The 27,364-nt window shown below is 41.0% G+C and overlaps 1 protein-coding gene across 9 annotated transcripts in view; it reads right to left on the reverse strand.

Moving 5' to 3' along the window:
• Positions 1–27,364, reverse strand: part of MYO5A (myosin VA) — a 200,662-nt gene that overhangs the window by 45,300 nt on the left and 127,998 nt on the right. For all 9 annotated transcript variants that reach the window (XM_036301823.1, XM_036301814.1, XM_036301793.1 and 6 more), the window contains 9 exons: positions 22,526–22,612; positions 22,334–22,442; positions 19,671–19,882; positions 18,615–18,771; positions 13,092–13,331; positions 11,860–12,108; positions 8,759–8,852; positions 5,903–6,051; positions 544–657 (listed from right to left, as the gene is read on the reverse strand). In XM_036301823.1, the coding sequence (XP_036157716.1) occupies positions 544–657; positions 5,903–6,051; positions 8,759–8,852; positions 11,860–12,108; positions 13,092–13,331; positions 18,615–18,771; positions 19,671–19,882; positions 22,334–22,442; positions 22,526–22,612 (1,411 nt within the window). The remainder of the gene's footprint in view (positions 1–543; positions 658–5,902; positions 6,052–8,758; positions 8,853–11,859; positions 12,109–13,091; positions 13,332–18,614; positions 18,772–19,670; positions 19,883–22,333; positions 22,443–22,525; positions 22,613–27,364) is intronic.

The following is a 27,364-nucleotide window of genomic DNA, read 5'->3' on the forward strand; positions in this document are numbered from 1 at the left end:
CATGTTTTAGTAACAGGGTCTTACATGATGTTGGTGGAAGTAAAAGTAGGCCTTTTAAAAGAGCAAGTTAGTTATATCTATTAAAATTTAAATGTGTGATACCTTTAAGCTAACAATCTATGTTTAAGAATTAATCCCACAGATATACTACTTACACAAGTACACAAAAATATACGGAAAAAGATGTTCATTGCAGCATTATTTTTGTAATTGCAAAAAACTGCAAAGAACCCAAATGTTAGTTAATGGGAGTATTTTTAAAAAATTATGGTAGAGCCAAATTATGACATACTTTATAGCTGTTAAAAAGAATGAAATAGAGGAGAAACCAAGATGGCGGCATAGGTAAACACCTGAAATTGCTGCCTTGCACAACCACTTCAAAACTACAGCTAAAAGACAAAATGGACATCATCCAGAACCACAGGAAGGCTGGCTGAGTGGAAATTCTACAACTTTCTCTCTCTCTTTCTCCTTTCCTCTCTCTAAAATTAATATAAACAAATGAATAAATAAAATAAAATAAAACAAAACAAAGTGTACCTCTGTCCTCAATGGAATGTCTTCAGTTTCTGCAATTTCGGTGCTAAAGGTGTATTCAGACTCATTGCTGCTGTGGGTGGAGTCTGTTCTCTTGTGTCCAGGCTTAGGTACATTCTGCAAGGCAAACAGGATATAATCCACACAACAAAATTAAACCTGGTATAGTTAAGACAGCATCCATCTTAACCTGGTTTTAATCTCTACTCACTGACTTGCTATTCTCATGACCAAATGATCCATTCCATGTTGTCTTGATCAAACTCTCACAAAAGGGTCACCTTATGAGCTCCTCAAAGAAAGAGACATGCACCAGCAGACATGACAAAAACAGTGGCAAAACCAAGTGCTTGAATGAGAGTCACCTGTGGCTATTACAGAGTCTCCTCTGGGTTTTTAATTGTGAGTGGCCAGCCACACTGGTGGAGCATAAGTAGGGTGTTTCAGCATCCACACACTGACTTCAATGTCACAATCAAGTAAACCTTACCAAAAAGTTTATAAGGTGTATTTTATTGTGCTGTGTTTGGGCATAGTTAATAAAAAAGAGGGGGTTTCCACAAAGTGACTGTAATTTCTGTCACTTTTATGCATGAAGGTGACTCTCTGGAGTCAGCACTGGGAAGAAAGAGCAAGAGAGTCAAGAAAACTTTTCTAAGAAAGCTCTTAAGATCCTTGGGTTATTCTTTCAGGGAGTCCAGGTGACACTTTATGGCACATGGTACTTATGAAACTGTGTTCAGAAAGTTTGTGGGGAACAGAAAAGTTAAGCAATTGCAGTCCCTTCCCTCCTGTAGAAGGGGCTGGAGAATGACTTGAAGGAATAACGGAAAAAAAGGCTGGGTTTGTGCCCCTCAGTCCTCAGGTGCCCCAAGCAGAAGAGGTGGAGAAATTTGGTGGCCTAGATCTCACAGGGTTACCGATCCTGAGAGCTTCAGAAGGGCCTCAGAGGGCTTTCTGACCTGTCCAATCTCCTTTATTACTCCCCCAACTACAGGAAAGGAGCCAGAAGCCACAGGCGGTTCTTTGCCTCTTTCCTTCTGCCATCCAGACTTTCAGGGAGCAGATCCATCAGTGCAACCAAAGTGAAGCCAGCATATGGGGCAGCTGAGTCTCCCAGGCCAGCCCAACATGCATGCCAGTGCATAGGGAAGACCCCAGAACACAGGAACCTCTGACCTATCTAGTAGTTGGGCACACACTACAGGAGAACTACCACAAATAAAGCTCAGGTTACTCTGCTTACACACACAGGCACTCCGACTTAAAGTTCCTAACCTAAGACAACAGTTGGACAAGATGCTGTTTATTTAATAAACTAGAGGCCCGGTGCACGAAATTCATGCACGGGGGGTGGGGTGGGGTGGGGGAGTGTCCCCTCAGCCCAGCCTATGCCCTCTCACAGTTTGGGACTCCTCAGGGGATGTCCACCTGCCAGCTTAGGCCTGATCCCCGGGGGGACCGGGCCTAAGCTGGCAGTCGGACATCCCTCTTGCAGTCCAGGGCTCTTACAGTCTGGGACCCCTCACTCCTTACCGCCCGCCTGCAGTGGAGCCGTGAGCCCGGCTTCTGGCTGAGCGGCACTCCCCTTTGTGGGAGCACACTGATCACCAGGGGGCAGCTCCTGCATTGACTTTCTGCCCCCTGGTGGTCAGTGTGTGTCATAGTGACTGGTCCTTCTGCCAGTCGTTCTGCCAGTTGTTCCGCCGTTCAGTCGATTTGCATATTAGGGTTTTATTATATAGGATGGTGTGTTCTTAAGAAAAACAGGTCCATAAACACTAGGACAACAATTTTAAATAAGTTTATTAAAGATGTGACACCCCTATTTTCCCACATGTATGTATTTTTAAAAAACAAATATCTTCAGGTATGAATAGAAGCAATACTATAGAACTGCTATTTACTGTAACTTTTGCATGCATGGCAATGGTTAAGTGCTCTGGGTTGAAAACATGGGAGAGCTGGGTGGGAATTCCAGTTCTGCCACTTGCCTGTCCCTTACCCAACTTCTCCAGGCCTCATTATTTTTTAAAAATATATTTTATTGATTTTTTTTATAGAGAGGAAGGGAGAGGGATAGAGTCAGAAACATCAATGAGAAAGAAACATCAACTAGCTGCTTCCTGCACACCCCCCACTGAGGATGTGCCCGCAACCAAGGTACATGCCCTTAACTGGAATCGAACCTAGGACCCTTCAGTCCGCAGGCCGACGCTCTATCCACTGAGCCAAACCAGTTAGGGCTAGGCCTCATTTTCATCTTCCAGAAAAAGGGGATAATATTATCTACCTCATAGGGTTTATGTGAGGATTACATAAGAGAGTGCAAGTAAAGAATTTAGCATAGTACCTGGGACATAACAAGCATTCAATGAATGGTAACTGATGCTGCTGTGATTGTTAGGACCCTGCAATAATTCAACTCCCTTGGTGGCCCTTCCATTTTCATTCAATATGCTATGCCATTACAAGGATGAACAGCTGACTTGATCAGCATGTTCTCCTTTAAGATCTGTGTGCAGCACCTCCTCTTCTCCTTATCTGTCATTTCTTCCATAATTCTTCCTTCTCTTGAATCTTGTTTTACTCCCTTTGTCAAGATTAATGACCCTATTGTTGACATGCTGGATTCCCTCCTTACTTGGAATTAATTATCTTCAAACACTTGATAAGCCTGGATTCGCTGGCCTCATTATCCTTATATTGTTGGCTTAAAACTCTGTAGCCCAGCGGTTCTCAACCTGTGGGTCGCGACCCCTTTGGGGGTCGAACGACCCTTTCACAGGGGTTGCCTAAGACCATCGGAAAATACATATATAATTACATATTGTTTTTGTGATTAATCACTATGCTTTAATTATGTTCAATTTGTAACAATGAAATTGGGGGTCACCACAACATGAGGAACTGTATTAAAGGGTTGCAGCGTTAGGAAGGTTGAGAACCACCCGTAGCCCTTACTTGCTTCTGCCCTACAATTGAATGTTCCTGGAGAAAAATCCTACAACACTTCTTAGTACCAGAAAAAACAAATCTAGACTCTGGTAATCAGTGGCACTATCTTCACATAAGGGAAGCCCTGAGGCAGTCTATCAATTTTCCTCCCTTAAGTTTCCCCACACCCATTTGAAGTGTCTATTTGATACCACTGTAATTAGTTAGTTATTAACAATAGGAAAGGAACAAAAGGGAGGCCAGACATTATAGGCATGTCATTTGGGCAGCTTCACCAGGAAGCTGCAACTTCACACTCCCCAGGAAACAACCGGCCCATTCCCTGCAGATTACTGAGGGAAGGGACTGGGACAATTGGGGAGATAGGCACATGTGCAGTAAAGCTGGGGTGACTAGGGAAGGTACATGTCAGTCAGACCTGGAAACAGAGAACACTGGCTAGAGTAGGCAGGGCCATTGCAAACCCTAGTAAATTTGGGAATACATAAACCCACAAACAAAGGATTTCACTCTCTTGGCTTGTGGCTCTCTTGCATTTGCCTGTGTTTCCTCCATAGCCATGTGGCCCTGTGGACCCCACATGCAATGGACTGATGGATTGCAGCTGGGAACACAAACTAAGCGACCCTGATGCTGGATTGGATACTGATTCTAGCTCCGCTGAAGTCACAGCTATGCTTCTTCTATGGCAGGGCAAAGGGAAATGGGACCTTGGGAAAGCGAGGGGTTTAATTCCACAGAAATAAAGCTCTCTACAATACCTCATCCTCCCGTGCGGGTCTCAGAAAATTCCTTTTCTTGGGATCACAAGAAGCCCACTCCCAAGAGCAACGGAAGGGAACTTGGAGCTCTCCTCTGATAACATGCTTACTACAAAATGCTTCATTAGCATTGTGGCAGTGAGAGCTCATTTGTAGAACAATGTCAATGAAACATTAGCCAAGAACCCATCTGGTAGTTGCTAAGTTCTAATCATTAAAATAAGATGCTGCTATTAATATGTCACTACTCCTAAATATAAAGTCAATTTTTTTTATTCTCACCAAACATTTCCTGAAAAGGCTGCAATCTTGATTGTATCTGGGGCTAGGAAACCAAACTACCCCTGAGGCTCCTTCCTCTGACCATTCTGTTACCCAAGAGGAATGACAATGAGTCACAGGCATCCAATGGAGAGGGAAATAGGCTGAGAAATCAGAAAACAAGCAGCTAAACTACTCCTGGAACTTGGTTACATCTCTGTTTTTCCACAGCACAGCTGGGAACAAAATCAATAGCAGGCAGACTTGCTCAGCAGGAAGGACTAGCCCTGTAAACTGCTGATGGAAATCACTGGAGGGTCTTTTCTAGAGGGGGCTGCCCCTCTGACTAAGGAGACCCATTAACCACACAGGACTCTAGAGAAAGCTGGGAACGAGAGAATGTGAGCAAAGAAAGGTTTCTCCAGGGCCAAGTGCAGCAGGGAGAGCAAAGAGGACAAGACTTAATGAGGGTCCTTCCAATGTATCCATTGCAAGGATAACGGTGACCTAGTCCTACTTCTAATTTCTCTTTGTCACATATAAATCACAGTAGAATAGTGAGGTTTGAAATAATGGTCCAACTGTGGAATTTGTTTAGCTTTTTAACCTCTTCAAGACTAGGCTTTCTCATTTCAAGGTGGTAAATTTATTTCATTTCTTTTGTTACATAATCTTTTTTATTTTGACTTTTTAAACATCACATTTTAAAGAACTTTGTCAAAGGATCCAGATTGAGGCAAAATTTGAAGCAAGTACTGAACCCCACAGATATAAAATTATCTATTTGTTTATAAGATATTTCAAAGCATTTCTGGCCATTTGTACCATGAAGTTACCTTAAAGGCTGACACTTTAGGGAACAAGAGAGCTATGGATTTCTTTGTTTCCTGATAGCAGGTTAAGTAAAATAGGGAGAACTCTTAAAAGGTACACTGGCAAATGCAGAAGAGTCCTTGAAATAGATCATTTATTACAAATAGAGGCTGAATCTTCTTTTTGTAGGAATATATCTCTGAAATTATAATAAAAACCAGTAGAGGAAAATAAGCATATAAATATTTGCTTTATATGCAAATTTTACATTAAGTCATTCAATACATGAAACAAAGTCCAGCTACACTGACTTTAACTATCTTATAGTCCAGTTGTTAAAGTGTTTGACTTTATAAATCATTTATAAATAAAGTTATATAATTTCTGAGGTTTGCTTTAAAATAATCCAACCCATTGGATGGGGTGGGATGGAGGGGTAGAAAGTGTTTTCCATTTTGGAACTGGGTGATGAGTACAAGGAATACATGGGAGTTCATTCTCCTATTCTATCTACTGTTGTATATGTTTAAAATTTTTCATTTAAAAAAAAGCAAAAGTAGATGACCTACCAACATCAGAGTCATCTCTTCCTTGAGGTCATCATATCGTTCTTCTAAGCGACTGAACTCATTCAGAAGGTTCTGATATCTTAGCCTTTCATCATTAAGATCAAGTTCCAGTTGTTTCGTTTCTTCTACCAACTTCTTCTCCATAGTCTCTGAAGAAAAGAGGAAAAAGCATATCGAAGACAGCTCCACAGAATACAACAGTACAAGCATGGACCCTGGCTTCCAGTTTCTCCACAGGGGTTTTACTTTCAGCACCACTATGATCTATGAAGAGTATCTTCACAGTCAATGTAGGGAAAGAGAAGCCCTGGCCAGGTAGCTCAGTTGGTTAGAGCGTTGTCCCGATAAGCCAAGGTTGCGGGTTTGATCTCTGTCAGGGCACACACAGAAATCAACCGATGAATGCATCAATAAGTGGAACAACAAATCGATGTTTCTCTCTCTTTCCCCATTCCCACCTATCTCTAAAATAAAATAAAAAACAACAACAAGAAAAAAATATCATGACCAAAAACTGAAATAACTCATTGATAACAGTAATAATCATCTGTGGAATTCTTCCATGAACTACAGACTTAGTGCCTCTAGTTCACTCTCTGATCATAGCAATGCTTGAAGAACTTCCACTAGTCATTGTCTAGTAACAAAAGGATACATGTTTTATTCCAATAGTATTCTGTTTCAGGCTATTCATAAATTGTTCTGTCCAAATTAGTGTACTCTGTCAAAAAGTCAGATATGCCTCAGTCTCTGAGGGAATGGCGGCTTCTCAGTGGACCTGGCTGTCCTACTCTACAGTCTCTCCACTCGTCTGTAGCCAGGTTCTCTTTATCAATATTCCAGCACTCTGAACGCCCCGCTGTCCTATTATGTCTCCATTTCTAATCAGGTATGCTCCGCTCCCCATGCCTGTCAACTATGTGTTACTTCTCCTGTGTGCTGCTGGGGGAACCCACTCCACTCTGACCCTCTCTGTTGCCAGTGGCTTGCATTTGGCTAGAACAGCATCTGGAGATTGGAGATTAGCCCCTGACTGCAGATAAAGCAAAATAAAAAAGCCTCAAATCTCAGCTATATATTTCAACTTGATGAGCCAACCAGTCACATTTATAAATATTAAGTTTGCTCCCATTCTGGTCCACTTTCCCTCATAATAAATCTTAATCTGCCCTGCCCACTTTTATTGCATCACCATTTCTTTCTCTGTCAGCTCCATGAGGGCAAGGGCTGCCAAGTATGTTGTCTCAACTGCTTCCCTGGTGCCATCACAGTGTTTCCCTACCTAAGGCTTTAATAATTTATAAATGAATGAGTGGAAGAATTTCTTCTCTATATAACATTCTATAAATTGCCTTTTATTCCTACCAGTTTGCAGAAGCTGCCCAAAGCTACCAACAAATTGTCCCTGGGCAAATCTATTTTCCTAGCAGCTTTATTTCCATGTCTTCAGTGTCTGTTTTGTTTTCTCCTTCTCTTCTGAATATTTTTTTTCTACCACCCCCCCTCCCCCGCCCACCTTATCCCTTACATATGGTTATCCTATAAAGCTTAATTCCAGGTTTTCTTCTCTTTCCTTTACATTATTCCCGTGGGAGGAAGGGGGCAGTGTGGGGGAAAGTACAGAGGGTCCTCTTATCATCACAACTTTGATGGGTACTTAAGGCTCATTTCTTTTTGCTCTAATCTTTCATCTTAATTTGGTTTCAGAACATCTCTATCTGGAGGCCCTAGCTGACAACCAAAATTTAACACTCTAACAACTGATCTCAATTTTCCTCATAAACAGGTACTTACTTTTCTTATTCAAATTCCTCATTACTAATAAAACACCATTACTGTTTTGAAATCTCATACTAAAACGTTATTTTTATTCCTTTTTTGAATACCACATCAAAAGCATTGTGTTGATTCTTTTCATATTATATATCCTCATTCCAATCCATCTCTTCCTTTCCATTTCCACCACCAACTACTGCAGTTTAGCTCTGTACCTTCTTATACCATGTTTATGAACACAGGGATTTCTTATAAATTATCGTCATTCTAATCTTTCTCACAAAGAGCAAATAGAATAAATATTTACATTCATTTAGTCCTCTATTCAAAATATCCGTGGGCTTTACTGTTAGTTTGTTTGGTGGCAGAGTGGTGGATCTTGGGAAAATAATACCCATTAGCTTAGCAAAAAGTAAGTAAATAAAAATAATACACACAGACACATATACACATATACATATTAGCTCAATGATTCTTCCTAAATCAACAGGATTCCTTTAAGCCATAATTGATAAATCATACATGAGAGCAATTAGTATTTTTAACTACATATGCTATTGACTAAACATGAGTTCACATTTGTACATAGACCAGATTTAAGTTCACCAACTGTTTCAACCAAAATATTTAGAGAGCCTGCCTCTCAGAATTTTATAAATTTACTAATGGCAGCCTCAACTTTTAAAAATATTTGAGCTCTAAGCCAAGGTGTATCTTATAGCCTGGCCGGAAGGGTGCTGGTTCAATTCCTGGTTTGTGGGTTTGATCCCCGGTTGGGGCATGTATGGAAGGCAACTGATCAATGATTGATCCTCCTTCCTTCCCTCCCTCCCTCCCTCCCTCCCTCCCTCCTCCCTCCCTCCCTCCCTCCCTCCCTCCTTCCTTCCCTCCCTTTTTCTCTCTCTCTGCCTCCCTCCCTCCCTCCCTTCCTCCTTCCCTCCCTTTCCCTCCTTCCCTCCCTCCCTCCCCATTCCTCCTTCCCTCCTTCCCTCTTTTGAGGAGGATTAAAAAAAAGTGGCATCTTATAAAACTTTGGGAGGTTGGTTAGCATGCATTAGTTTGAACCCACGTGAGCCTTACCTGTCATCTCCTTAGCCTGTTCCACCATAAGGTGATTGAGGGCCTCTTTTTCCTGCTTCAGCAACGTATTTTCTTCCTTCAGAGTTGATACCACCTATAAAATGAAATAAAATGAGGTAGCTGCAACAGACAGAGCAAACCAGGCCCTAAGTATAAAGCCCACACTGCAGTCACTCACTCCTTACTTCCACATCTTTGTGCCTCATTTCTTTGCATAGTTATGGCTAGTCGTCTTTCAAATTTGGTTCAAGCAATACCTCCTCCAGAAAGCCTTCCTGGAAACTCTCTCCAAATAAGTGTTTCTTTTCTGGGCTACTATAGGACCCTGCATATGCCTCTTTATAGTCCTTATAAATGATTTACTTTTACTTCCCTAATAGACTAGAAATTCCTGGAGGACAAAGATGATTACTGCTGTTGTTTTACTTTGTACCTTGAGCATTTAGCAATTGCCTGGCACCTCGTAAGCATTTGCTCTTAAAGCAACGATAATGCCTTTTCACCTCAACAGCCAAGCACAAAGCTACTACGCGCTTACCCATGATTCAGGTAGAAGATTGAAGAGAAGAAAGACTTGAAGTCAAGGAACTGGAGAGCATTATGCTAAGTGAAATAAGCCAGTCAGAGAAAGATAAATATCACATGATCTCATTCATTTATGGAATATAATGAACAACATAAACTGATGAACAAAAACAGATCCAGAGACAGAGAAGCATCGATCGGACCGTCAAACCTCAGAGGGAAAGTAGGGGAGAGTGTGGGTAAGGGTAAGAGAGATCAACCGAAGGACTTATATGCAAGCATATAGGCCTCACCAATGGACACAGACAACAGGGGGGTGAGGGCATGAGTGGGGGATGGGGGATAACGTGGGGATAAGGACACATATGTAATAACTTAATCAATAAAAAAATTTAAAAAAAGAGAAAGACTTGCAGGGCATTTTGGTTCTGGAAACTCACTGAAGATTTCTTGATGCTTCCTGCTGTTGGTCTTGAAAAAGAGAATTTCCTTTCATCCCCTTTAAAGAGTTTTGCAAGGTTGTAAACTAGTCCTTTTACCCCATGTTTAAGCACTGACCTTACTACAGTGAATGCACTTAATGCCACTGAACTGTATACTTAAAAGTGGTTAATATGGTAAATTTTATGCTATGTATATTTTAATAATTTTAAAAAAACACAATTAACTTTCTAGTTCCTATTTGGATAAGGATTCCCAGGAAGCAAAAGTCAAAATCAAAGACAACTTTGCAAAGTTCATAATTTACTCAGTTCATCTCTGCAATAAAATAATGTACTTGTGATGAGTGAAATCTAAATTTCTTCTCTAAGCATAAGTTCAAGGAACTCTAAAAGTGATAGCTAATAATAAAGATAAGTGCCAGGAGTTCAGATAGAGAGTGAGGGCTCTGTGACAGAAACCCTGGAGAACAGGAAGTGGACAGCAGCACTGCCACAGCGGAAGTCCCCAGGTGTTCCTTCAGAGGGTCCAGTCTCCTCCCCCGATACTGGCCTGGCCTTACCTCCACCTCAACAGGAAGACCCGAGTTCCCTATGCTCTTGAGAGAAACTGTTCTTTATCAGGGGTATGCTTTTTCAAAATACATGTGCCTCGTCCACATTCCCAGCGCTTGGGCAGGGATCTTTAAAAAAAACTCCCTAGGAGATTCTGATATACACTCCTAGTTAAGAAGCACAAGTCTAGTGTACCTTCTAGGCTCCTTGAAGGTACATAGCTTTCCTGATCATAAAGCTGGCTGTCACAGTGAAGTTTTTTCATTCCACATTGCTATACTCTATCCAAAAGAATAAGCAATAATGCCTATAGCTAGCTTGTAAAAAGCAGATAAAAAAAGAAAGGAGAAATCTGTATCTGTTCACGTGTGCTATTCTATCAGACTAGAAAGGTATGAACTTGACTTTAAAGAGGAATTTTCCTACAAGCTTAAATACTCTAGATTCAGAGGAATCTGGAAAGCTTCTGTGGACTCAGAAAATGGCAACAAGAAAAAAAGAGATAAAGATCTTAAACCTCAAGAGAATTGCTTTGAATACATTTTTAAATTCTGACAGAACAAACTTGCCATGTCAAATAACACATATTAATGGCATTGCTGTTTCCATAATACAGAGCCCAGATCTGCTAGAGAAATAGGAGGAACTGTTTTATTGGGACCCTGAATACCATGGAAGGATTGCAATTTTATTAGGTACACTCTCCTACGCTCCTTCAGAGATTCTCACTGAGCTCAGAAGGCTAATGTCAGCGCAGAAACAGAGCATCAGGATTTTTGCTCATAGTTACAATCAACACAGTGAACTTTGTTTTCACTTACAGGTGGTCACATTAGTGGACTCCCTGAAAATTACTTGTTTCCCCAGTAAGCCTTATGTTGAGGTATTTTTATTTTGTTTAAGCAGTGCATCTCATTGCTGCTTGAGAACCTTAATGTTTTCTGTCTTTAGTCAAGTTTTAACATAAGTAAATACAAATTTGTAGTGTGGAAACACTGGTCAATCTGTAAAAAAAAAATTTTTTTTTTTTTTTGTTTTGTTCTGTCTGCATAGCAGCTCTTGGCTACAATCAGTGTGCAGACATGTGGATTTCTCCCTTGGACTTCTCAACATAGTCTTAATTCATTTCCATAAAGCTCCCTAGCATCAGCTATTGAGAGTTCATGATTTACTTCTTAATCATGTTAACCCAAGAAAAAGGAGTCTACTCTCCATCCAGACCTATGCATGTAAAGAAAAAGAACATATATATATATATATATGTGTGTGTGTGTGTGTGTGTATAAAAGAACATATATATATATACATATATATATAAAACATATATATAAAAGAATATATATATATAGTAGGGACATGGATATTAATTCTCTTCTTACAATACTGCTTTCCTCTGTTCTCATCATAGTCAAAAGGTTCTACTAAAACAGCTACTGACTCATCATGTGGAAGAAATGCTTGGGAAACACAAATAATAAAATTTATATTTCAGCTCTGAAACCAACATTGAGCTACAAGGGCCAGGTCAAGATGACGGCACATTTCCTTTGTAAAAAGGATGTGAAATTAGTTCCTTCCCACCTGCTCGGTCTCTTGCTTGTATCTATCTGCACGTTCCTCGATGGATTTCTTCTCTGACCGAGTTTGTTCCAGGTCTTTCCGGAGCTTGGCAACTTCTTCCTGTAGACTGAGAACCCGCCCAGTGGCAATCCTAGCCTCCTCCTCACTTAGCTGAAGGCGTTCTAAGTCACTTCGTAGTTTCTCAGTCTCAGAGTTGTATATTCCTTCCAGATGGGTCAATTTCTCCATGAGGCATTTGTAGTCTTTGTTCTTTAAACACACACAAACAGTAAGTAAGTAGACATGCAATCAAATGTATTTACTCAGAAAACTAGGCTTATTCATCACAGTCTTGCTATATCATCATAATGTTACAGTATCTAACCAAAATTCTAAGCACAACATTTATAGTAACATAATCAATACTCTCTTAGTGATATAAAGAGAGAAGAGAATAGACAGCATTATTTCTGTTTTACACAATGAGCAACATAGATGTGATTTTTCTCTTAGCTGCAAGGCGAGTTACCAGAGGAAATTCTTAATTTCCTGATTCTTAATCCAAAAATAGGAAAATCTATACTTGCTTTTGAAAACAAATCACTGTGCTACTAAAAGTCATGTGCTAGCCAGGTGATGCATAAGAATGATAAAATGGCCTCAAAATCACAAATTTCTTACAGATCTCTTTGTTTACTACCTCAAGCTCCTCCTCACACTCAGAAAACATTTCTGATGAACGCTATTTCATTGTGGGCTTTTTTGCCCTATGCAGTATTTATGTAGTACTAATTACCTTTATATCATTTGCATGTGCTAAAATATTACTTAGTAACTATCTCTAAGAAACCAAACTTTTATCTCTGCAAACAGGCTGAAGATTCCTCAGAAGCATGGACATCTTACTGCTTCTTTTGTCACCTCAATGTTAAACAAGTCACCTGTGAAAGGAGGATTATACTACATGCAAATGACTGGCAGTGACGAAAGAGATTGGTGAAGTATAAAGTACACTATGGCTCTTAGTCATAAAGGTCTGGAGTGTTAGTAAATCTGGTTGTATTCTCAAAAATAGTTTCCTGCAGTGATACTCTTACCTATGAACTCATCACTATTTCCATTCTCATTACTGTCATTATTATTTTACTTTTCTGCTAAGACCAAAGGGTAAAGTCCAGGGGAGACACCGCTGACCACAATCCCAGTGGGCTTCTTTAGGCATGCTCACTTTCAGGGTCCTGTTCAAAACACACCTGTTCATCAACTTTGCGCTGCAGCTGCATGATCTTGTTCTCCATGCCGATGTGGAGTTTCTTATAGCGCTCCACGGAGCGGGCCTCAATCTTGAGCTTCTTCAGCTCGCGCTTGGCTATCATCCGCCGTAAGCAGCACTGAAGGTAGATGATGGCATGCAGGCTCCTCTTGTAGTAGGTGCGAGCCAGCCAGCCTCGGACCCACTTCTGAATGATGACTGCTTTGTGGTCACGGAGTATCTGCAGAGAAAGGTATGTACAACATCAGACTCTAGACTAGACGCAGGGTTCAATTCTATCAACCTATGACTCTTAGGCTGAGAAGCCATAAAGCGAAAGACACAAAAGTTGAAGTAACAATGTAATATGAAGATTGTACATATAACAAATACATGCAAGCACAAAATTGTTTTACAAGGTGATTTAAAAAGTAGACTTTAAAGGGTGATTTAAGAAACAGAGAATACACCAAGCATGTCAAACTCATGGCAGGCAGGCCACAGGCCTTGTTTAAATAAATGAGGCTTGCAGCCTGGCGGCTGCGCGTTTGACATGCTTGGTGTACACACAGAAGGTATCTAAATAAAAGGCACCAGCTTACTAAAAGGCAAACAATTCTAAAAATAAAGAAAAAACACACTAGGTATCCTATTGGTGCGTGATATCTGTCGCAACAGATGATCCTCTATAAAGTGAACAGAACTTGGCACCCTGTGAATTACATGCTATTAAAATAAAAGACTTGGCCACCACCCTTACTGCTGATACCATCTCACTGTGCATTAGATCTATGCTTCTTGAGGACATGGAATATGGCCAGTAAGCTGGCTGTGGAGGCCAACAGTTGGAGTATTGCAAAGTTTATTATTAATTTATTGATTTTTTTCCAGAAACAAACAAAAAATGACACTGTTGGTTGCCCTATTTGAGGAATACTATTCTAGTGAGGATTTCCCATTGCTGTTTCAAATGTAACAGGAACCCACTTATGGGAGTCAAAGGTAGTAGGGATAAAGCTTTAAAAGGAAAGCTAAAAGTAAGATAGAGGGAAATAAACAAATCTTAATTTTGATTTTGTTATACTTTCTAAATAAGAAGATATTCCCCTAAATTTATAAATAACTTATAACAAAAGATCGCCTTATAGGAAGAATTTCTTATCATTAAGACCATCAAGCAGAGATTGTCTAGCCCTGGCTGGTGCTGCTCAGTGGTTAGAGTGTCAGCCCACACACTGAAGGGTTAAAGATTTGATTTCCAATCAAGGACATGTACCTGGGTTGCAGGTTCGATCCCCAGCCCTGGCCAGGACATGTGCAGGAGGCAAACAGTCCATCGATGTCTCTCTCTCTGCCTTTACCTCTCTCTTTTTCTCTCCTTCCCTCTCTTCCACTCTCTCTTTAAAAAAAAAAAATGGAAAAAGTACCCTCTGGTAAGAATTAACAACAACAAAATGCAGAGATTTTCTAAACCAAGTATGTCAAACTTGCGGCCTGTAAGCCGCATGCATTGTTTATTTGGCCCGTGTTAGCCTTTGAGTTTGACATGCTTGGTCTAAACAATTTCCAGGAATGATGGAAAAGAAAATCTTGAAATTAATAAAGGGTAAACTATTAAAACATTCTAAGGTCCTTCTTTGATTTTATAAAACAACTCTTGTATGATATAAATGATATTTAAATGTATGCATTCAAGTGATTACTTACTAGTAATTATTAGTGATTATTAGCACTTATTAGTAACTAGAGGCCCAGTGCATGAATTTGTGCACCAGTGGGGTCCCTCGGCCTGGCCTGTGGGATCAAGCTGAAACCAGCTCTCCAACATCCCCCGAGGGGTCCCAGATTGCGAGAAGGAGCAGGTCAGGCTGAAGGACCCCACCAGTGCACGATCAGGGCTGGGGAGGGATGCAGAAGGTTGGCCAGCCAGGAAGGGATTGTGGGAGGGCTCCAGGACGTGTCTGGCTCATCTTGCTCAGTCCCCATCAGCCGGACCCCAGCAGCAAGCTAACCTACCGGTTGGAGCATCTGCCCCCTGGTGGTCAGTGCATGTCATAGCAAGCGGTTCAGTGGCCTTAGCATATCATTAGTACATTACACTTTGATTGGTTGAATGGATGACTGGACAACCAGAAACTTAGCATATTAATTAGGCTTTTATTATATAGGATTTTTACAAATGAACACAATGTATCTCTTATGAAACTTTCTAAATGTAAACATTTCTGGCCTGGCCTGCGTGGCTCAGTGGTTGAACATCAATCTATGAACCAGGAGGTCAGGTTTCAATTCCTGGTCTGGGCACATGCCTGGGTTGTGGGATCCATCCCCAGTGTGGGACGTGCAGGAGGAAGCTAATCAATGATTCTCATCGTTGATGTTTCTATCTCTCTCTCCTTCTCCCTTCCTCTCTGAAATCAATAAAAATATATTTTTAAAAAGATTCTAAAACCATCTATTCAAATAGATAGCAGTTTAATAAAATCATTAAAACAATAGTTCCTATTTTTGGGTTATGGACCTGAGAAAAACAATGAAAAAAAGTGCATTCTAGAGGATACAGTGAAGAAATAAGTGGTTAAGTATTAAACCACCAAATACAAAATAAACCTAAGTGCTCAGGAGACCTTTGCCAAGTCAAGGCTCCCCTTCGGCTGCTTATCTATTAATGCTATAATGCTTTCCACTGAGTGCAGTCACTGTGCATCACGCTGCAGTGAGGTCCCATTCTGAGCCCTCCCCGAACATCACGACCCCAAGGGAGCCTCTTGTCTTTTCCTGATGACTAGTGACCAACTGGGTAAGACTCAGTAATGGCAAATTTCAGACTTTCAAAGTCAAGCAGCACACAGTGGCAAAGCTATGAATGTTAATTTTCCTATTCCATTTCCTTCTCTCCATGTAACTTCAGACATTGGTCCATTTCTGTAATTTCAGTCAAGTGGAAACAGTATATAATTAGATCTTCCATTCGCAATCTCATCTCCATTAGTGAGTTAGAGATATTAAACAATGTCTCCTCTCCCTTAGATTCCCAAGCCATAAGAAGGGGAAGCCTGGACTGGAAACACCGAAAACACGGCCCAAAGAAGCACTAGTGGCCTATATGTGCGCTGGTCTCTAACTGTCACTCCCATGTGTCGTCATTTGGAGCTGAGCAGGCCAGACACTGCTACTGCTCAATCAATGGCCTCAAAACCCAGTTCAGATGATCCTGAGGAGAGTCGTCAAGAAAACGGAAGTATAACCAGTTTGGTGTATCTAAAAGTTGAATAAGGCGTTTCCTTCCCCTGAAAGCTCATGCTTGTAGAGAAAGAACACCAGAGTATAAAGCCAGCATGGGGAGAAAGAAAGAGCTGGAGTAGCTATTCTCAAATTTTCTTCAAAACACAGCCATTAAATATTCTCATTCAAGCCTCATTCGTTTTTCATTTTTCTTTGTTGTCCAAAATTACTTCAAAATAAAGTAAAATACATACATGAATAGGGCTTAGGCCACCCTCACAGACTGCCTGTGATTAGAGACCTGTCCCTCAAAGCGCTCTATTGATGCTTCTTCTACCAGTGGTGCCCACAGAACTCTAAGATCTACCAGTGGTTCTCAACCTTCCTAATGCCACACCCTTTAATACAGTTCCTCATGTTGTGGTGACCCCCAACCATAAAATTATTTTCGTTGCTACTTCATAACTGTAATTTTGCTACTGTTATGAATCGAAATGTAAATATCTGATATGCAGGATGTATTTTCATTGTTCGCGACCCACAGGTTGAGAACCGCTGAATTCTAGACTGTACTTCTGGCTTGTTAGGAATATATCATGAAGGACAAACTCAAAACCTTGCCAAAATGAAAGAGAAAAACCTTTCAACTAGATCATATATTGTCAGAGGTGATGATTAAGATTAAGCTGGTGCCCAGCCAGCATGGCTGGCTCAGTGGTTGAGCATCAACCAATGAACCAGGAGGTCACAGTTCGATTACCGATCAGGGTACATGCCCAGCTTGCGGACTAGATTCCCAGTGTGGGGCGTGCAGGAGGCAGCCGATCAATGATTCTCTCATCATTGATATTTCTATCTCTCCCTTCCTCTCTGAAACCAATAAAAATATTTTTTAAAAATTAATCTGGTGATCCATTATTTTTGTCGTTGATTATTGCCAGATATAAAGATTATTTGTCAAAAATGCTCAGAACATCATATTCTAGTCAGTACAAGTTTAACCACATTAATGTTTTTTGTTTTTTTTAATATATTTTATTGATTTTTTACAGAGAGGAAGGGAGAGGGATAGAGAGTTAGAAACATCAATGAGAGAGAAACATCGATCAGTTGCCTCCTGCACATTCCCCACTGGGGATGTGCCCGCAACCAAGGTACGTGCCCGCAACCAAGGTACACGCTCCTGATTGGAATCGAACCTGGGACCCTTGAGTCCGAAGGCCGATGCTCTATCCACTGAGCCAAACCGGCTAGGGCCACATTAATGTTATTTATCTCCTTTTCACTACAGTAAATTATTCCAAGGTTTTTCATTCTTGGAACAAATTTCCACACATATGTCATATATTCTACCTCTTCAAAGCTCACCACAGTGAGTTAAATAGAGGCCCCCCAAGATATCAGATCCTAATCTGTGGAATCTGTCAATGGTACCTCATTTGGGAAAAGGGTTTTTGCAGATGTGATTAAGCTAAAAATCTTGAGATGAGGAGATTATACTGGATTATCCTTGTGAGGCCTAAATCCATCACAAATATTCTCATAAGAGACAGACAAAAGAAGGGAAGTTAGACACACAGTAGAGATGATGACGTGAAGGTGAAGGCAGAGATTGGCCCTAGCCAGTTAGGCTCAGTGGATAGAACTTCGGCCTGCGGACCATTCTGGTCAAGAGCATGTATATTGGTTGCACGCTCCTCGCCAGTCTGGGCCCTGGTCAACCAATTGATGTGTTCCTCTCATATCAATGTTTTTCTGTCTTTCCCTCTCTCTTCCATTCTTCCTAAAAAATCAATGGAAAAATATCCTCTGGTGAGGATTAATTAAAAAAAAAAAAGGCAGAGATTGGAGTGATATGGCCACAAACACAAGAAATACTGGTAGCTATCAGAAGCTGGAAGAGCAAGGGATGGATTTTCCCCTAGAGTTTCAGGAGGGAGTACAGCCCTGCCAACACCTTGATTTTGGCTGATACTGATTGTGGAATTTTGACCTCCAGAACTGTGAGAAAATAAATGTCTATTGTTTTAAGCCACCAAGTTGATGACATCTATAGGAAACTAATACACTAAGTTTTCTTCACATTGCGTTGTCAAGAGGGATAAAAAAGGGGGCAAATTTTCTTTTTCCATTGTCTTGTTAATTAAACATATGCACTTATTTAATATTTTAAAATATACTTCAATTGTTGGTTGTCTCCATATGCCTCCTATGTCCATTGGAACCTCTGTGGTGTACAGATGTGAAATTTGATTAACATTAATGGAATAAATAAACAAAGTTGAAAATAATGACTCACCTTGCGATACCTATTTCTGGCCAAGTAGCCTCGTAAATAAGACTGAAGAACAATAGTGGCAGCTCGTTTACTTTTGTACTTCCTGTGGACTACATACATGCGCCAGTACTTCTGAATGATGGTCGCTGCCTTAGTTCTGCGCAGGAACTTAGCATAGCTGACCAAAGAAAGAAGCGGTGAATTTGTTAGTAATCAGAAAAACCCAGGAATATATTTTGTAGAGACTTAAAGAACCAACATCTTTGGCATAAGTAGTACCTCCACTGTATTATTCTAGTAATATACAATATTAAATCAACATTCATATTTCTTATATTATAGCAATTTATAGTTCCCCCAAATATTTTTTATTCATTATTTTATTTAAGCCTTCCTGATCATGATGTCCCATATTACGTGATTTTACAATAAAGAGAATGAAGCTCATAAAGGTTCATTCTTTCTAGGACAGTGCTCATTACCCCAGGTTATGTCCCCCTTACAGTAGACTGGCTGTACACAGTAATTTCATACTTACTCATCACTAGCTTTCTTAAATCCACCCTTTGCTAATGTACAATATTTTTCAAACTCTTTCTGGGCATACATTCTTTATCATTAATTCATTTCTACTGATATTTCTAAATTAAAATTATCCTAATACATAATCACACTGAAGTGTAATTCTAGAAACACTTTCACAGTTTATTGCTCCTGAAAACTTCTCAATGGAGTCATTATTAACTAGCTCATATTCATGACTGTTTTAGTTTACAGATAACTTCTTCAAGCCCATATAAAAATATAAAAAATAAAAGATACTGAGGACATGAGCACACAATAATTTGTAATTATTTTGAAGATGATTCTGAATAAATCATAAGGGTGAGTGAAATTTTTTTCTATTTAACTGTCTTATGAGTTCATTTGTTATTCCTTGAATCTAAGAAGAGGTGAGGTATTGCCTTCTCATACTGGGTGACCACTCAAAACTGTCTTGGTTTGGACAATGAATCAGATGAGCTGTGCAATCCTTAGGAGCCGTGAGCCAGAGTGGAGGGTCCCTAGGAGACCTACCATCGGGCCTGGTAGCCTCGCACATATCTCTGCACAGTGATGGCTGCCTTCCGCATGCGCAGGTACTTCTTCCGCTGCAGCCACCCTCGGATTGTCTTCTGGATCCGAATGCAGGCAGCCCTCAGCTTGTCTGCCCTCAATTTTTCTAGATAGGCCACTTGACCAGCACGGAAAAAGATCTTTGTCTTACCAAACTGGTATTTGTCCTTGTCCTATTTTTGGAAGAAATTATACATTCAGAAGTTGAAATAACGAACATACAAATAAAACTGTAAAAGAGAAAAAATACATCTAAAAGCAGAATCAGTAAAGGGATGAATCTATTAGCTAAAACTTGGGCTACATCACAATTAACTAATGGAACCAGATTTTTGATCTTATGCAAGTTGAGCAAATAGAAGGGATTTTAAGGAAAACTGCAGTTTAAGAGTGATTTTCTAGATTATTCTACCTGGAATTATTATCTGAGGCCAAAACCTTGGTTGTGGGTTATAGGCAGCTATTATTTGCTTGTTTGTATTTTAAATATTTCAAGGAAATGGAGATGCTGACACTCCCTCTGACTGACCCAGGCTGTAAGGGTTACATCGGGCTGTGTGTTCCATGTGAAAGCTGAAGGGACAAAAACACCAGTATAAAGAATAAGGCAGGAAGCAATGCACACAAAATAAAAATTAAACATAAAAACTTCGTGCACTCATATTAAGAGAGTTAAGTTTCTTGTTATATCTTTGCACTATCAATAGAATCTGAAAATAAATACATAAAACCCTATAAATTACTTGTACAAATTTCAAAATTCCTTTTACAAAAATATAACCACTTATACTGTTCATTTACTTTTGATAATAAGCACAGCCGAGCAGTAAACACAGAGATATATGCAATTTTGGGTCCATTACACTCTGATCCACCTTTTTTGGAAGCCTGCAATGGTTATTCTCATACAAGGGTGGAATTTATTTACAATCATCACTAATATAATCTGTGTGAAAACAGAAAATTATTTTTTAAGATATGTTTTTATTTATTTGAGAGAGAGAGGAAGGGAGAGAGAGAAAAAAAACCAACAAACATCTATGTGTTGCCTCCAGTATGTACCCAGACTGTGGACCGAAATGGCAACCTGAGCATGTGCCCCGATTGGGAATCAAACCGATGACAATTTGGTGCAAAGGACAATGCTCAAACAACTGAGCCACACTGGCCAGGGCAACAGAAAATTACTTTTCACTGTAAGCAAAAATCTCCTATCTTGTACATAAAATCAGAAATCTCCACATAAATCTAAAATTATTTCAATTTTAATCAATAAAATTTACATAGGAAGCCTAGCTGGAGATATAAAAAGAGCTAAAAAGTGGTTACCTTTCCTTCTCCTGGCCTGATCTCAGCTTCCCCCACTTCACCCCACACCAGCCTGCACTCCTCAATTTGTAACCTGCAAGGCCCTGAACCAGGTCTGGATGGGGAGTTGGGAGAGGGTGGGGTGTTAGGCATAGGACGGTCCTTACTTTCTGCTCTGCTGTCCCATCTGAACACAGGTTAGAAAGGAGTCAGGCCAAACTCAGAAAGTTCCCAGTTCTTTTACACATTATTAAGAAAGTGGTCTTACCTCTTCCAAAGGGGGAAAAAATGTTATTATTACAAAAAGAAGATATTCCATTTAGTTAATTATGACTGCCTCAGAGTGAGATAACCCATCTAAACTAGTGTCAAGCAAGTAAAAATACTTTTTAAGATCTTTCATGAATCTTAAATTCTCCATGACCTAGATTAGTGGGCCCCAAAGTGTAGTCCTCAGAGCAGCATCAGCATCACCTGGTAACTTCTTAGAGATGCAGGTTGTTAGACCCATCCCAGACCTACTGAGTCAGAAATTCTGGGGGTGGGGCCCAGCAATCTGTGTTTTAACAAGTCCTCCAGGGGACTGATGCATTTAAAGTTTGAGTACACCTTAGTTTGGAATGCAAGACTCACCAAACACCAACCTACATTTCCTAGGCATTTCCTTACTGTCCCACAGACTAATCTTATACTGCAAAGAAACTACATTAATGTTTTCTGAGCAAACTCTATGGTTTCCTACTTCTTCACACCATGCTTCCTATTACAATATTCTCCTTCTACTTTTATACAATGTTATCAGTCCGACTCAAAACACAGGTCTTCCATGAAATTGTTCCTCCTTTACATGGCAGATGTGGCTTTGCCTTGCTGATTTCCTGTCTCACTCACTCAGCATTTGATAGACACTATCTTATACTTATCTTTAAAATGCATTAATCTCCGAGATAGATTATGTCACCTGAGGATAAGACTTATATTTTCTTAATCATACAGCATCTGGCCTGATATTTCCCATAAGTAAATACTAGGTAAATTTTTATTGATAAGGATAAAACTCTAAAAAGAATGTGACTCAAGCCTGGGTCCAGGCCTTGCCACCCAGTTTCCTGAGGAGGACCACCATCCTCACCAGTTAGCCAGAGCATGCTAAATACAGTGAGCCTTGATCTCCAAGCCAGTGTGCCCTTCATCCTCCCAGCCCTGAATAATCTGGAGTAGTGGCATTTGGATGTTCCCAGGGCTTCCACAGATTATAATCACAAGGCCTTTGGCAATAATCTGTTCAGATAAAGATAAGTGAAAATTTTTCTTACTGGGATCAGGTTCTCTAATACATTCTTGCACGTTTGCTTTCTGTCACTCAGCACATCTTTTTGCTTCATTAGGACACGGTAGCGGCTGAAAAATTCTTGGTAAGTCCACCTATAAAAGAAACTCACGTCAGCTTAAAGAAGCAGGAGTTTATCTCATTAGGATCCCTTCTATCTGAAAACTGCCAAGCTCACCGTGAGGGGAAGCCTGCTGCACTGATGCGGATGGTTTCCAGGACACCACATGCTCTCAGCTGCTGCACTGCCCTCTTCTCGTCAAACCTACACGTACAAAAGAAAATCACTGCTACACAAAGAAGCCTGGCTAGAGCCGCAAATTATCCTCCTCAATCAGAGATTCTTCTGTAAAAAGCCAAATACATACATCAGAAAAGAAAGCATTCAAAAGTTGTAGCAGTGATCAAAATGGAAAACTCCATGTGTGAGTGGGGAGGAGACAATTAGCAGTAAAACTAAAGAGTCATAAACATTATCTGTTGTTCATACCACAACTCATGAAATACCAGTGAGAATATTTAAAACAAACAAAAAACCCTTCTGTAGTTTGCCCATACTCATTACAAGGTTTGGTTTGAATCACTGTGCTTATAATTCTTTAGCTCACCATACAAATTTCCTCTGGAATAAAGACTGGCCAGTTCTGAAGTTCTGTCTAACAAGAAGGACAAATTAAATATGACCCATTCAGTTATTCTTTTAAAAATATTGGTGTTCTAAAAGTTATTGGTGTGTACATACTAAGCATTTATAATGCCCACATGAATGGAAAATATTTTTGTTTTATATTAAATCTTACCTAATAATAGACAAACATGCAAATTGACCATCCCTCCACTACGCCCACCAGCCAATCAGATGAGTATGCAAATTAACCCAACAAAGGTGGTGATTAATTTGCATACATAGGCACTCAGCGGCCTGGGTCTAGGAACATCATCGGCACCCAGGTCACTCCGAGGTAGGCCCTGTGTAGGCCCTGAGCAGCCTAGGAAGGGCCTGAGCCGGGGCTCCTGGGCAGGGCTGAGCCTGCGATTGGAGCTGAGGGGGCTCCTGCCCAGGCCTAAAGCCTCGGCCCAAGGCGTTAGGCCTGGGCAGGGGTGGAGCTGATGATCGTGGGGAGCAGGGGTGGAGCCGGCGATCACAGGGAGCTAGGGGTCCCCTGCCCAGGCCTAACCTCGGCCAGAGGTGTTAGGCCTGGGCAGGGGCCGAACCGGCGATCGGTGTGAACTACAGAGGAAACACCTTTTCTGACCGCTCAATGGTTAAGCTCCCTGTATGCCACTGGTAATATTCTTAGTAACTTGGGTAATAAGAATTCGAAAAGGTGATCTAGGGTTTTTCCACCTCACTCCTGGAGAAAAAAACGAAGGTCCGCTGCTGGAGGGTTAAGGATGTCATATCCTGCCCTAGCTGGTTTGGCTCAATGGATAATGCCTTGGCCTGCCCACTGCATGGTCTGGGTTCAACTCTGACCAAGGGCATGTACCTAGGTTGCAGGCTCCTCCCTGCCCGGGGCCCAGGTCAGGGCTCATGCAGGAGGCAGCCAATCAAAGTGTTCCTCTCACTTTGATGTTTCTCTCTGTCTTTCCCTTTGTCTTCCACATTCTCTAAAAATCAATGGAAACATATCCTCAGGTGAGGATAAAAAAAAAAAAAAGAAAGAAAGAAATGTCATATCCTATGAAAGACACATCTTGAAAATGCCTAAAGAAAGTTGTCATTTTTTCATGGTGAAGGGACTGGAGTCCGTGTTGATGAAAATACCTTGGTGGCTGCGGTGACTAGCAGTGGCTGCAGCAGCGGGGTGATGGGGCTGGTGCCTTCCCCTGATCAGCCCGGTCGCCTCCCACAAAGGGAAGCCAGACTGTGGCTTAGGCCCGTTCCCCAAGGGGAGCAGGGAGCGGGCCTAAGCCATCAGTGGAACATCCCCTGAGGGCTCCCAGTATGTGAGAGGGGGAAGGTTGGGCTGAGGGACCCCCCCCCCAGTGCACAAGTTTCGTGCACCGGGCCCCTAGTCTTATATAATTTACTAGAGGCCTGATGCACAAAAATTCATGCACTTGGGAGGGTAGGGGGTCCCTCAGGCCAGCCTGCGCCCTCTCGCAGTCTGGGAGCTGGGGAGCGAGCCTAAGCTGTCAGTCGGACATCCTTAACGCTGCTGAGGAGGCGGGAGAGGCTCCCGCCACCGCCGCTGCACTCGCAGCCATAAGCCTTGCTTGTGGCTGAGCAGAACTCCCTCTGTGGGATTGCACTGACCACGAGGGGGCAGCTCCTGCATTGAGCGCCTGCCCCCTGGTGGTCAGTGTGCGTCATAGTGACTGATTGTTCTTGGTTGTTCTGCTATTGGGGTCAATTTGCATATTACCCTTTTATTATATAGGAAGTTTATTTTACTCTAGACAACTGGCATCTTAACATTAAATTGACCCTAAAAGAGGAAGTAGTAAGGCCTGCCACTCACTGAATGATCACTCCTTGTACTCCCCCAACTAAGCTCTGAGCAACCTCTCCAACCCTCTGCAGTGGTATTTTCTCAAGTGTTCTGGTGGTGGTGGTGGTGGTGGTGGTGGTGGTGGTGGTGGTGGTAGATGAGGTTAGCTAGGGCCATCCTGGAGAGTGGCCCAGGGCGTGGCAGCTTCTTCTGCTTCCCACTTCCTCTGGGAAGGGCTTCTTGGCAATGAGGTGGATATAACAGTTTTTCAGAATTGCCCTCCAGTCTAAGGCAAACAGCCAGAGAACAGGGTTGGCAGGGTGTAGGGAAAAGAGCACTCCTACACTGTAGTGTAGGAGTTGAAACTCTTATCATCTCTGGTAAATGTGTCTACTCTCTGACTCACAAATTCCACTTCTAGAAATACATTATCCTAAGAAGGTAATCAAGCAAAAATACAAAAATGTTTGGCAAAAGATGATTATCATAGCATTGTTGGAATAACCTAAATGGCAATCAACAGGAAATAATTCAAATAAATGATGGTATGTCTAAACAATGGGACATTACATAGCCATTAGAATGATGATGTGGATTTTTTAATTTACTAACTAGAATGTATGCACAATTTATTAAGATAAAAGCAGATACAAAACAGCAATTACAGCATGAGTTCCTCCCTTTCATCAGTGTGTCTCTCTCGTTCTCCCTCTCCCTCTCTCTTTCTCTCTCTCTCTCTCTCTCTCTCTCACACACACACACACACACACACACACACACACAGCAGGGAAGAAATGTTGGTCACTTAATGCTAGTTGTCTCTCTGGGTGTAATGAATGCTTTTTCATTTATTTTTATACTATTTTATATTTTCTGGATATTGTTTTTACAATGTATACACATTACTTCTATTTCTTGTTGTTTTTTTAAACCTTTTTTCTTTTTTATTGTTGTTTGTACATACATTACTTTTAAAATTAGAGAAATTAAGTTTTTTCTGGAAAAACTGCCGGGGTCCAACCCCAGCAGGTCCAGGGGTCCCCAAAGGTGTAGACGGAGTCGGCGAAGAAGAAAGGACACGGAGACAGTGTTCAGTTGATCAGCAGCCTAGCCAGGATCTCCAGCCAGGATCTCCAGCCAAGTTCTGGTCTGGATCTCCAGCGAAGTTCTGCCGTTTATTGTCTTGTTACATCCGTATTTATCCCAGTTGATTTTAATCCTGTCAATTTCTATTACAAAGGTTAGGGCGTTTCTTATCTCCATTCCAGGGAGTAAAGATTATGTAGCTTAAGCATGATTGTTTGTAGTGATTAACTACCCGCCTGGCACTTAGTTAAGGAGTTTCATCCCCTCCCTGACTTCAGGGAAAAATTCCTACCTGGGGAAACAACCTTTCTGGAGAGGCATCCCCTCCCTGACTTCAGGGAAAAATTCCTACCTGGGGAAACAACCTTTCTTGGAGAGGTGACCTTGGTTAAAACACACAGCGCTAAGGGGAGCAAACATATTAAGAACAGTATGCTATATACGCCAGGTCCCTTGAAACATATGCTGTGCAGATGTTTCTTTCCTGCAGCGACTGTGTCAAGCAGCAAGGATGGACCGGCTTCCGACAAAAAACAAAACCACCATTCCCTCCACATATGGTAATTGACATAGAACAAGTTGTTTGGTAAAAGCAGACATTCTATGATGGTTTCAACAGTGGAAAAGTAGCAGGGATAACTTTGAGCATTTGCCAAAGTAGTGTTATCCACCCAGCTCTGGTTTTAACTAATGCCAAATTAACAAAAGCTTAGAAAGTTCTTAAACTGAAGTAAATTCAAAATAGAAAATAGAACTATGAATGCTGGCTTAAACTCAACTTTTAAAATCTTCAGAAAGCCAACTATTCATTTGTTCTCACATTCTCAAAAAGGAACAAAAACTGGAAAAAAAAAAGAAAAAAAAAACTCAACCAAAGAAATCTTGAGAAAGAACAACAAAGCTGGAGGCATGATGCTCCCTGATTTTAAACACTGATACAAAACTATAGTAATTAAATGATATGACACTGGCATAAAAACAGACACATCAATCAATGGAACAGAATAGAGAGCCAGAAATAAACCTACACAAATATGATCCATTAATTTGTGACAAACAAGTCAAGAATAACAATGGGGAGAGGACAATCTCTTGGATAAATGGTGTTAGAAAAACTAGATGGCCACATGCAAAAAATGAAAGCGGACCCTATCTTACACCATTCATAAAAAAATTAACTCAAAATGGACTAAAAACTTGCTCATAAACCTAAAACCATAAAATTCCTAGAAGAAAACATAGGTGCAAAACGAACTGACCAACAAAACAAGATCCGAAGCATAGAGGCATGGAACAGACTGACATACCTCCATGTGGGGGTGGGGGGATGAGGAGAGAGTAACCAAAGAACTTATATACTTACTAGAGGCCTGGTGCACAAAATTCGTGCACAGGGGCGAGGGGGAAGGGGGTCCCTCAGCCAGACCTGCAGCCTCTCCAATCTGGGACCCCTCAGGAGATGTCCAACTGCCTGTTTAGCCCCTACCTTGGCCCCG

The sequence above is a fragment of the Myotis myotis genome, unplaced genomic scaffold (genome assembly GCF_014108235.1).
Source record: "Myotis myotis isolate mMyoMyo1 unplaced genomic scaffold, mMyoMyo1.p scaffold_m19_p_1, whole genome shotgun sequence".
Lineage (NCBI taxonomy): Eukaryota > Metazoa > Chordata > Mammalia > Chiroptera > Vespertilionidae > Myotis > Myotis myotis.